A 12,506-nucleotide genomic window follows, 5' to 3' on the forward strand; every position below is an offset into this window, starting at 1 on the left:
TTATTTTATATTTGAAGTGGACCAAATAATGACAGGATGTGATATAAATTGTATGTAAATAGACAAAATTACTCTTTATAATAACCCATAATCCATACATATATGTAGCAAAATAAATAAATGCCATCAAAATCAACTAGAAAAAAAATCATCCCACTAGAGAAACTAAAGATAAGTCATGATTCAAAGAGATCTAGATGAAAAACAATCTATTCAAGTATGAGATCAACCGAGAAACCTTTTATAACTTTGAATGCGAGAAACCCTACATAAAATAGTAAAATTGGTATCTTATATAGTTGTGGCAAGTTTCTTGTCTCAAGCTTCAAATTTAAAGATCAAAAGTAGGGATACAATGAAACATTAGATGCGGGAGAGAAACTAAATAAAAAGTCAAAAAAGTAAATTTAACTTTTTACTATCATCCTTATCATGTCCACTAGGGTCCGTTTGGTGGACAGGAGAAGGACGATAGGATATGATAGACTATCATATCCTGCGATTATCTTTTTTTTTGGTGAGCCAATATGATATGATAGTTTTATCCTATTGACCCACTTTATCCTACCGGCCACATGATAATTAATCATATTGGGGGAGTCAGAATAGAAGCGGGTAGGATATATAGGATAAAAAAATTAAATTTACTTTTTGCCCTTTTATTTAGTCTCTCTCATCTAGGGTTTGATTGGATCCCTTTAATCTTTGAACCCGAAACTTGAGACAAGAAGCTTGTCAACAACTAGATATGACACTAATTTCACTATTTTAAGTAGGTTTTCTCGCATCTGAAGCTGTTAAAGGATTTCTCCATCGATCTCGTACTTGAACAGGTTGTTTTTCATCTAAATCTCTCCTTCATGTCTTATTTTTAGTTTCTCAAGTCGGATGATTTTTCTTTTTCTTTTCTAATTAATTTTGATCTGATTTATTTATGTTGCTACATGTATAGATTTTAGGTTATTAAAAGAATAATTTTGTCTTTTTCCATACAATTCATATCATATCCTGCCATTATCTGGTCCACTTCAAACGTAAAATAAAATAACAAACATAGCATAGGATATGAGCTTAGCATGACCATATCTTTTCTGACTCCTATCCAGTCCTTAAATACTATCTGCCAACCAAATGTGTTTGTAGTGTATTTACTCTTATATATATCATATAGTTTGAGATTTTTTAAAGACTTTATTAATTAATTAGACTTATTAAATATAAAAATTAGTTAATAATTATACTAATCATATATAGTATATGAAAAATGATTAACAACATAATATTTTAAATTTAATTGATATTTTAATTAATATTATCTAAAAAAAACTTGATGTTCAAGTCAATTTAAATTATATTTTCTGAACCCAACTTAGAGGATCATTTATTGGACATTAAAATTAATTTACAGTTTTATTTAATATTTATAAATAATACGTATCAAATAAATTCTCCCAAACATCTTATTTTTATTTTATTTTCTTAAGTTTATCAAATACAACAACATTTCTGATGGCCATGATTTTTTTTTAATGTTTTTTATCTTTTTCATATACCTTTAACTTTGTAAGGAAAATTCATATATTTATTATACTTATAAGAAACGTATCGTATCAATCATATTGCAAATAAACTCTTGGTTATACTTATATTTAATATTTAAACAATTTTAAGAATATATTTTTAATATATTTTAAAAGATATATTTGTAAAGACATTCGGAACATCAAATAAAAATATTTGCAAGTATTGCTCATGAATTAGCATAAAAGGTTTATTTATAACAAAAATCATAATTTACGATCATTTTATTCATGTGGCTTGTTTACATGAAATTTCACGATCAAAGAAAAGTAACAAAAGCAACTGATAAATTTTTATTTTATAACATTATGTGTTTATAAGTTTTTTTTTATTTTGAAATTAATAACAAATATTTCAAAATTTGTTTTAATTAATTAACTCTTGAACATCCATCATAATTATGAGAATCATCTTTTTTGTACAATTTTATTATAAAAAATGCATAGTTTGCATGTAGCACGTTATTAGTATCTTCTAACATTGGAAAAGTTTTTAAATATTAGACCACAAGCAGGGTATTAAAAGTCATTTATCTTGCCACTAGTTAAAGGATAGGTATTATAATTATTAATGAAAATGTTTTATAATATAATCTATCATATTTTAAGGGGTTGACTTAAAAAAGTAAATAAATGAAATAATAATATTAATAACATTCAAACATGAGGATAGATATAGAAAGGAAGAAAGGCTTTAAATAAATATAAAGGGATACAACAATACTAAATAATCCTCCAATACAAGATAATATCTTTTAATATATCTAATATTCTAATTCTTTTTTAAAAATAAGTAATTTTTTCTAATTAATATAAATTTACACATGCTTTAATAGTAGAGGATAGTGTTAAACTTTTCACCTTCTCCTTAAAATAAGACATACACCAAAGTGGTCTTTTCATACATGAACGATTAAGAATTGGAATAAGTCTCTTAATTCTCCATAATTTAAATTTTACTAAACCGGCTTAATCTTCTTGTTGAGAAATAAAAAGGATTTTTTTTTTAATTTTATTTTCTCCATCGACTAAAATTTGAAATTAAATTTTTAATTTTTTGGTTTCTTTTCTTTCACTACAAGAAAAAGGATTTATAGTGATAGAAAAATCTATCGCTATAGACCCCATTTTAGCATCAATAGCTCTATAGCAGTGGATAGTCAATTAGCCATTAAATCCTTAATCCCTATATTTTTTTAAATAAATGTACACTTTTACCGCTATCCCATCCATTAGGATTTGAGCTGCACAATAATCTATAGTAGCAGAAAATTTCACAGATATAAATCTTATAGCGATAGAACATTTCTGCCGCTATAAGTCCTATAGCTATGGAACCTATATGCAGCAATAGATTTTTTTAGTATCCTATAGTGGTGGAAAAATATGCCGTTATAGGCCTCGCAGCTCACCCAAAGTATTAAATCCTATGAATTGAGTAAATGCTTTAATAGCTAACTAAATATGTTTCTAATATAGACAAACACACACACACACATATATATATGAGACAACATGAAAGACTACATTAAATTCTTTGGCTCAATTAGAGAAGTGTAACATATGTATCCTGCCAATTCTCGATAATCAACCCATTTAGTATTTATGATCTGGCTTCCTTCATTAACACTACCAATCATGTCCTATATAGGATGATTCTTTCTTATTCTTGAAGATGGCTCATAAGTGTACTCTTCCTAATTGTCTACATCAGATTCTAAAACTGTATCTCCTGTTGTATCATCCATTGCATCTGGTTGTTTGTCTAAGTCTTGAGTATTTCCAAGTGTTGCAGCAGGTGTTGTAACATGTTATTCTATGCCTCATCATCACCTGAAACATTGCTTTGGATATCTTGCTTTTCTGATTCTCTGAGCATACTCTGAGGTTCCACATCAGCTATTTGATCAGGGGAGTCATTAATAATGACGTTGATTGTCTCTATTATCTTCCTAATTCTTAAATTAAACACTTGATAGGTATGGCTAGTTGTAGAATATCCCATGAAAGGTCCCTCATTGCTCTTCTCATCGAACTTCTCCAACTGATTTTTGTCTTTTAAGATGTAACATTTGCTTTCGAAGATATAAAAGTATTTGAGATTTGGCTTTCTTCCTTTCCAAATTTTATATGGTGTCATCCTAGTGGAAGGACGATTATACACTCTATTGATGATATGACATGCTATATAGATTACATCAGCCCAAAATATTGTGGAAAGTTTCTTGGAATTTAGCATAACCCTGGGCATTTCTTGAAGAGTGTAATTCTTTTGTTTAACTACTCCATTTTGCTAAGGAGTTTTTAGGTAGCGTTTAGATTACCGTAATGGAATGAGGGGGAATGAAGTAATGAAAAAAGGGTGAAAGGAATGGGTAGGGGATGGTAATAAAAAAGTTGTTTGGTTTGAGAGATAATTCATTAGGAATGGGAAAGGAAAAAAATGGAGTTGTGCTAAGATTAACTTTTTACCCTTGTATAAAGAAATGATATTTTTTATAAGTAATTATTATTTATAAAATAATGAAAACATAAATATTTATTTTATTATTATTTATTAATATTTAATTAGAAATTAATTTCCAAATAATTAATTTCATTCCGTTCTTAAATTTTTTAATTAATTTTAAATAATATTTAATTCAAATAATTATTATTTCTAAAATAATTAAGGCCATGTTTGGATAACCCAATATTATGCCATAATCCGTACATTATGGCATAATATAATATTTTGACAGGATTATGACATAATGGGTGTTTGGGTATCTATTTTACACTACACAATTATGGCATAAAGTGGGAAATATGGCATTAAAAAATATTCCACTCAGACTGGAATATTTTTTTATGCCAAAACTCGTGAAAGCAGCTGTCTTGTGTTTCTCTCATTCTCTCTCTCGCTGTCTCCTCTTCTTCAACAATCTTGGCTGCGTTGCATCTCCCGGCATCGTCGCTTTGTCCATCGTCTGCCTCTCCACCGGCGTCATCTTCTCCCCGGTCATCTTCCACTGTCTCGGCCCCCGATCCTGCCTCCACCTCCTCCGAAGCAGCGGCCCTCCTCCTCCTCCTCCTCCGACCATCTTCTCAATTCCTCCTCTCTTTTTCAAGGTTCAGTTTTTCCTCGGATCAAACTCACCAATTTCCCATTAAATCTGTGGAATGATTGTGTTGATCATTGTCCGATTTTCTATGTAGTTTCTTTGTTTTGTTCTTCCAAACTTGAGAAGTGTATGAATCTTGTTCCAATAGTTTTTTCTGACATCAATTGTGTTGGGAAATGGTTGTGTTTGATCTATTTTCTATCAAAATTGATATTTGCTTGTGTTTTTTAATGGTATAGAGGAAGAGTTTGATCTCAATCTTTGTATAGATCATCTACGAACTGTGATTTTTTTTTTTTGTGATTTGTGATACTAATCTTTGTTATTTGTAAACCAGTTTTGGTGAGGCTTATTGGGTGATCATGTTAATGTTATGATGTTGTTCTTGCTTTCCTTATTTCTTTTGTTCTTGAGAGTTTCCTAGGTTAGTATAATTTCAAACAACTAGTCTTGCTGATATAGAGAAGAAGAAGAATGAAAAAAAAATCTGCAACTTTGTTAACTTTGTCAACTTATCTGTAACTCTTTCTTTTGGAAATGAAGTGCTAATAGCTCAATAGTTATTCGTCACTAATTCTTGTTGTTACTGCATTCATTGACTGGTGGTGTTTATGTTATTGTTTATATATAAATAATGTAACATATATCCTAATAAAACTCAAACCTTAATTTAATTCAAATATATCTTAATTATGGAGATATTTAGAATTAAAATTTAAATGTTCTAATCTTAATTGATTTTGGATTGTCCCTTTAAGATAAATTATTTGGTTGTCTTGGACTTGAATACAAATCCCGAGGCAAATAAAAAATGCAAATTACAAAAAATACCCTTGAGAACATATCTCGAGGCAAAATGCAAATTACAAGATTGCCTTTGAGAACACATATCTTGAGGCAATCCCAAATCTTAGAATAGCCCAAATACACATCCCAGAGGCAATCCTAAATTTCATGTAGCCTGAGAACATATCTCGAGGCAACCTGAGAAAATGCGAATCTTGGGGCTCCCAAACACGTATCCTGAGGCAGATTGAATTTTATTAAATTTTGAAAATTTAATTAAAATTGTAAATTTTTAGATTTTGATTTTATCCTCTCTCGAAATTTTATTAATTAAATTTTAAAAAAAAAATTCAAATTTTAAATTTTAAAATTTGATTTAATTATTTTCTCTTGACTTGGTCCACAAAGGGGTTGATGGGTTACGAGGAGGGGTTTTGATGGAAAGGATGAGATCAAATAAATCTTTTAAAGGAGAGGGAGAGGACCGGCTAGAAAAATAAAAATAAAAAAATAAAAAAAAGAGAAAACTCGAAGAAAAAAAAAGAAGAGAAAATTCGAGGAAAAAAAAAAAAGAAAATTCGAAAAACAAAAAGAAGAGGAAGACGAAGCCGCTGTTGATCACTATATAGAGAGTTTAGATCAAGTAGAACAAGTTTGTTATAGAAAACAACTTGTAATTCCCAACCGCTTGGTCTTGAAAATTCACACAAGCCCAAGAAACCGATGAAAAGCAATTGAAAAGCAGTCAATGTTACAAAAACAAAGATATCAGATTGTATATAACTCTGATTCTTCTCGAACTCAATACACAAGAAGATAAGATCAATTACAACAACTTTCTTATAGAAAGCTTGGATGAAAACTCACTCAAATAAGCGAGGAAAAATTCATACAAGAAGAGACTTACATGAAAAAAACACTCATAAAAACCGAGAGGATTCAAAAACATTTCAAACAAAACACTATACATAATCTGTTAAAGTTCGAGGTTGCTTTTACGAGCCCGAACCACCTGAGTCACAATGCAACGTGTCTAGCCCAAGTTAACTCCACCGCTTGACCCGATCCGCCTCAAACTAATGCACTTTCCTTGATCTTCGGATCGCACTGCTCACTACAAACACAATCCATGGCTTCTTCCACTGCCTAGAACTTAAACCACCATCCTTGATTGATTCAATCTGGACCACACGATCTCGGAACCAAATGCTAGACTCTTGCCGCCTCGAACTTATGCAATATCACCGATCAAACAAATCCTCACCATCCGCTTTCTTTCCTCCGATCTTCCAACTGCTTTAACTAACATTCAAATGGATGAAATGACTCAGCTACCCTACGCTTTTAAACTAATTCCACCGTAACACTGAATTACGACGAACCTTGCTTCTCGCTTCATCATATCTGAAATTCACTCAACTTCAATCAATTCTAACAGAATCCCCCCTTGATTGAAGTTGACAGACTCCCATCTCACCTCACGAATTGATCGTGTTTTTTTGAACATTCAAACACTTTGTAAAGATATCGACAACTCTGCATGTTTGTAGAACAATAATTCAAACTGAACCTTCCTCTTTGCCACCAACTCACGAATGTGATGAAATCTAACATCCACATGTTTTTGTTCGACCATGTAGTGCGGGGTTTTTTTGCAATTGCTATCTGAGATTTATTGTCACACCGATTTGAGTTACCTTATCATAATTCTCCTCACAATCACCCAAGATTTTTCTCCATCCATATGCAATGACAGACATCTGCACTCAAAGAGATGTATTCTACGCTCAGAGGATAAAGGCAACTATATCTTGCTTCTTAGAAGACCGAAAGACACTGCTTTGCTCCGGAACCCAAATTAAAAAAACAAAACCTGATGTGCTCTTTTCTATCTAGAGTGTCACCACACCAATCACTATCACAATAACCTTCAATTACACACTCTATATTACTTTGTTGTATTGAATTCCAAAAATCATAGAGTGCCCGACAACATATCTCGATTACATGTTTTTGCAGCCCCAAAATGAACTTTAGTAGGATGAGCCATGTATCTAGAAAGTAGATTGACAAAGATAAACCAAATCAGGGCTCTGGTATGTGTTAAATACAAGAGCTTACCTATTAAGCTTACGTAAATAGTTGCATTTGTACTCTCTGCATCTTCAATCAACTGCAATTTTGTACTTTGACTCATTGGAATACCCACAGTTTTACAATTTTTGCATACCAAACTGTTTCAATAGCTCTTTGGCATATTTCTTTTGTGATACATGTACACCATGCTCATTTTGATTTATTTCTAGCCCCAAGAAATACTTCATTAAGCCAAGATCTGTCATGTCAAATTCTTTCTTCATGGTTTCTTTTGAATTGCTTGACAACTCCAACTCGATGATCCCAAACAAATCCGATCATCCACATATACACATACCAGGAGAATTTCTGATTGATTTGTACCTTTTTATACAATGTATGCTCTGTCAAACTTCTATGAAATCCTTGAGAAAAAAACCATGTATCAAGCCTTTCATACCATGCCCTTGGAGCTTGCTTCAATCCATATAAAGCCTTAAACAATCTGTATACTTGATTCTCTTTTGCACGGCACTATAAAGCCTTTTTGGTTGAGCAATATAGATTTCTTCTTCAATCTTTCCATTCGAAAAAGCGGACTTCACATCTAATTGAAAAAAATTGGCCACTTCCTCCGAGCACCAAGAGCTAGGACCATCCTAACTGTATCCATTCTTGCAACTGGAGCAAACACTTCTTCATAATCCACTCCATATTCTTGAGAATACCCTTTAGCTACAAGTCTAGCTTTGTATCCTGCTATTTCTCCACTTGGCCTCAATTTTGTCTTGTAAAACCCATTTTAACTCCAATCTCCCTTTTTACCTATGGGTAAATCACAAAGTTTTCCAAGTTTCATTTTTTTGAATTGCATCAAATTCTTCTTTCATAGCCTTTTCTCCAATGTTCTGATTTTTCAGCCTCCTCATAAGTATTAGGATCTGAAACATTGAGTGCATATGAACAACTTTCATATAATTCTTTCAAAGTTCTCACCTTTGGTGTTGGAGAATCATCAACACTAGGATCACTTGCTTGTTCAGTATGAGTTGGTGAAGAATTGCTGCATTACTACTCTTGGTTGTTCCTGCATCCCGAACCATTCGATCACTTGATCTTGAATTCCTCGCAATGATCATTCTCCTCTCCTGTAGAGTTATTATACCCGGATGTGTCTCCCTTCATTTTCGGACCATCGCCAAAAATTCAGTTTCAATAAACTTAACATCTCTACTCACCAGAATTTTTCGATGATCGGGCACAAAAATTTTATATGCCTTGGCATCAATACAATAACCAAGAAAAACTCCCTTCACAGCTCTATTATCCAATTTCTGCAAGTTTTGAGTAGGAACATGGACAAAAGCTATACATCCAAAAATTCTCAAATGTGACACATTTGGTTTGATCCCAAACCAAGCTTCATGTGGAGTCTTTCCTTGAACTGCATAGGTTGGTGAAATATTAGACACATATGCAGCAGTAGCAATTGCCTCGACCCAAAAATTTTTTTGGCATATTAGCGACCTTTAACATGCTTCTTGCTTTCTCCACCGAGTTCTATTTTTTCCTTTTACTGCTACTCCGTTTTGTTGGGGAGTGTAGAGGGGTCATTAATTCATGCTTAATACCCTTCCGTATCACGAAATCCTGAAATTCTCTTGACATGAATTCACCTCCTCTATCATTCTAAGTATCACGTAAATTACGTCTGATCGCCTCTCGACAAAAACATAAACTTTTTGGAAACAAGCTGAAAAACCTCATGCTTAAATTTCAACACATAAATCCGGCACATTCTTGAAAAGTCATCAACAAAAGAGCAAAAAAATATTTACCTCCTTCAATTGACTCGGATTGCATTGGCCCACACATCGAGCATGAACTAAGCTGAAGTTTGTGTTTTTGCTCTCCAAGATTTTCCAGAATTGAATGGAAATCTTGCCAATTTTCCATAGACACACTCTTCACAATAATTCACTTTCTTGACTTCAGGCAAACCTGTTACCAAATTATGTTGTGCTAACACTTGCAACCCTTGGAAATTCAAATGCCCATATCTCCTGTGCCATAGCATTCCCAAATCTTCATCCTTTCTTGCCACATTCATCTGAATTTCATTAGAAAAATTCAATTGGATAGAGATTGTTACCACTTTTTACGAATGTGAAACAAAAATTTTTTTCAGAATCATTTTCGCTTGGATTACACACCCAGTCTTGCCAAATACCACATCATAACCTCCTTCAACTAGCTGACCAACACTTAATAAATTGTGAGCCAAAGAAGGAACAAACTGAACTCCATGTATTAATTTTGTTTCTCCTCCACACACCTGAATTGCAACAGATCCTTTGCCAAGAACATCAACTTCTTTGTCATCTCCCAATCTCACTTTATGTCTCAATGTCTCATCAAGATTGTGAAATAATTCTCTCCTACTTGTCATGTGACAAGAAGTCCCACTATCAAGTAACCAAATAGAAGAGTTATGTAATTCCTCTCCATTGTGCACCATAAACAAGCTTCCATAATCAATAGAGCTCATATTAACAGATGAACTTGAACCTTCATCTGAATTTCTGCTTTGTGTAGACCAACAATGAGATTGATAATGGCCATACTTCTTACACTTAAAGCATTGAACATTCTGAAAACCTCCTCTTGCACCTCTCTGACCATACTGTCTCTGGCCTCTACTAACTCTCCCAAAAAATCTTGGACCACCTCTACCACGTTCATTTGTATATTGTTGTCCTTGTTGTTGTATGGCTTGCCTTTGATCACCACCTCTAGGATTAATTTCAGCTCTTCCTCTACCTCTAAAATTCCTGCCTCTTCCTCTCATTCTTCCACCTCTGAAATTTCCTTGCATAACAAAAGCTTCATGCCTCTCAGAAAATTGATTAAATCTTGCCTCATGAGCCTGCAAAGAACCACTCAATTCATCCAGAGATAATGTGGACATGTCCCTTGCCTCTTCTATGGAAGTTACAGCATGAACAAATCTGGAAGATAGACTCCTCAACACCTTCAAAACTATCTCAGCATCCTTCAATTCAGTTCCCATACCTCTGATTTGATTCACCACTGCCAGAACCCTTGTAATATAGTGTTGTATAGTTTCATCTTCTCTCATTTGAAGCAAATCAAATCTTTGCCTTAATGCCTGCTGTCTTATTGACACCATACGAGAAGTCCCTTGATTTTCATTCTTCAAATGATCCCAGGCTTCCTTTGCTGAATCAAATCTGACAATCCTATGAAGAATTGTCTCATCCACAGCTTGTTGCAACAAAAATAAGGCCTTGGCATCATCTTCCAAGTCCTTTTCTGATGGCTTCTCTTTGCTAAAACCTTCTTCTATAATTTTCCACAACCTCTGGGATCTAAAGAAAATCTTCATCCTATAGCTCCAATGTTCATACCCATCTCCTTTGAAAATTGGCAACAAAGAGTGAGAAATTTACGGTGTTGGTCGCGATCTTTGGTGTAGATGTCGATGATGAACTAGAAGCCATTATAATTTTTTTCTAGACTTCACCTTCACACAATTACCACTCTTCACGACTTAAAAACTCTCACAATTCTTACCAGAATAAAAACACCACAAACCCTCAACTATCACTCCAAAAAAAAACTTCTTAACACCAAACCTCACAATTAAAAACACCACCTCTCAACTCACCTCTCAACTCACCTGCACACAAACACTGACAACTCTCACCTCATGGCTCTGATACCACTGTTGATCACTATATAGAGAGTTTAGATCAAGTAGAACAAGTTTGTTATAGAAAACAACTTGTAATTCCCAACCGCTTGGTCTTGAAAATTCACACAAGCCCAAGAAACCAGTAAAACAGTGAAACAGAAGTCAATGTTACAAAAACAAAGATATCAGATTGTATATAACTCTGATTCTTCTCGAACTCAATACACAAGAAGATAAGATCAATTACAACAACTTTCTTATAGAAAGCTTGGATGAAAACTCACTCAAATAAGCAGGAAAATTCATACAAGAAGAGACTTACATGAAAAACACTCATAAAAACCAGAGAGGATTCAAAAAAAAACATTTCAAACAAAACACTATACATAATCTAGTTAAAGTTCGGTGATCGTTTCGAGCCCGAACCAGCTGAGTCACAATGCAACGATGTCTAGCCCAAGTTAACTCCACCGCTTGACCGATCCGCCTCAAACTAATGCACTTTCCTTGATCTTCGGATCGCGACCGTTCACTACAAACACAATCCATGGCTTCTTCCACTGCCTAGAACTTAAACCACCATCCTTGATTGATTCAATCTGGACCACACGATCTCAGAACCAAATGCTAGACTCTTGCTGCCTCGAACTTATGCAATATCACTGATCAAACAAATCCTCACCATCCGTTTCTTTCCTCCGATCTTCCAACTGCTTTAACTAACATTCAAATGGATGAAATGACTCAGCTACCCTTCTGCTTTAAACTAATTCCACCAGAACACTGAATTACAGCAACCTTGCTTCTCTGCTTCATCATATCTGAAATTCACTCAACTTCAATCAATTCTAACACCATTGCTGCTTGAGTGGATGAGATAATGCCGCAAAGCATGCCTAATGCTTTCTTCGTCGTCTGCTGCCATGTTCGCAACTGATGTTGCTGCCGTTGGCCGTCTGCCGTCGTCGTTGCCTTTGTCGCTTGCCGCTCGCCGGCGCCGTTGATGCCGCTCGCCGTCGCTGCTGCTAATGCCGTTGCCGTTGCTGTTTTTGTTGCCATAATCGCTGCCAACTAAAAAGAAGGAGGAAGCCAGGGGACCGGAGACTAGAAAAAAAATTTTTAAAAAAAAAGAGAAAAGAAGATTTGAAGAAGGAAAAAATGAAGAAGAAGAAAAAAAAAGGAAGAAAAAAATCAGATGAGGAGAAAAAAAAAATCAAGAGAGAAGATTGAAGAAAAAAAAAGCTG

General features: G+C 33.8%; 1 protein-coding gene across 1 annotated transcript; it reads right to left on the reverse strand.

The window, feature by feature from the left end:
- Positions 1-8,382: 8,382 nt before the first annotated feature.
- LOC120254665 lies at positions 8,383-10,952 on the reverse strand. The gene is made up of 5 exons (XM_039262728.1): positions 9,777-10,952; positions 9,548-9,656; positions 8,785-8,990; positions 8,578-8,694; positions 8,383-8,487 (listed from the first exon to the last, which is right to left on the reverse strand). The coding sequence occupies exons 1-5, from the start codon at positions 10,950-10,952 to the stop codon at positions 8,383-8,385; spliced, it is 1,713 nt and encodes a 570-aa protein (XP_039118662.1).
- Positions 10,953-12,506: the final 1,554 nt, after the last annotated feature.

The sequence above is a fragment of the Dioscorea cayenensis genome, unplaced genomic scaffold (assembly GCF_009730915.1).
Source record: "Dioscorea cayenensis subsp. rotundata cultivar TDr96_F1 unplaced genomic scaffold, TDr96_F1_v2_PseudoChromosome.rev07_lg8_w22 25.fasta BLBR01000567.1, whole genome shotgun sequence".
Taxonomy (NCBI): domain Eukaryota; kingdom Viridiplantae; phylum Streptophyta; class Magnoliopsida; order Dioscoreales; family Dioscoreaceae; genus Dioscorea; species Dioscorea cayenensis.

What these genes read in the sequence shown, in the direction of transcription:
- LOC120254665 (XM_039262728.1), bottom strand. Translation starts at nt 10,952, where the DNA reads ATGAAGATTTTCTTTAGATCCCAGAGGTTGTGGAAAATTATAGAAGAA. An exon ending in ACAACATAATTTGGTAACAG is followed by an intron (nt 8,991 to 9,547) that starts GTTTGCCTGAAG and finishes CAACCTATGCAG; the next exon opens with TTCAAGGAAAGACTCCACAT. An exon ending in AACTCATACTGAACAAGCAA is followed by an intron (nt 8,488 to 8,577) that starts GTGATCCTAGTG and finishes TCAATGTTTCAG; the next exon opens with ATCCTAATACTTATGAGGAG.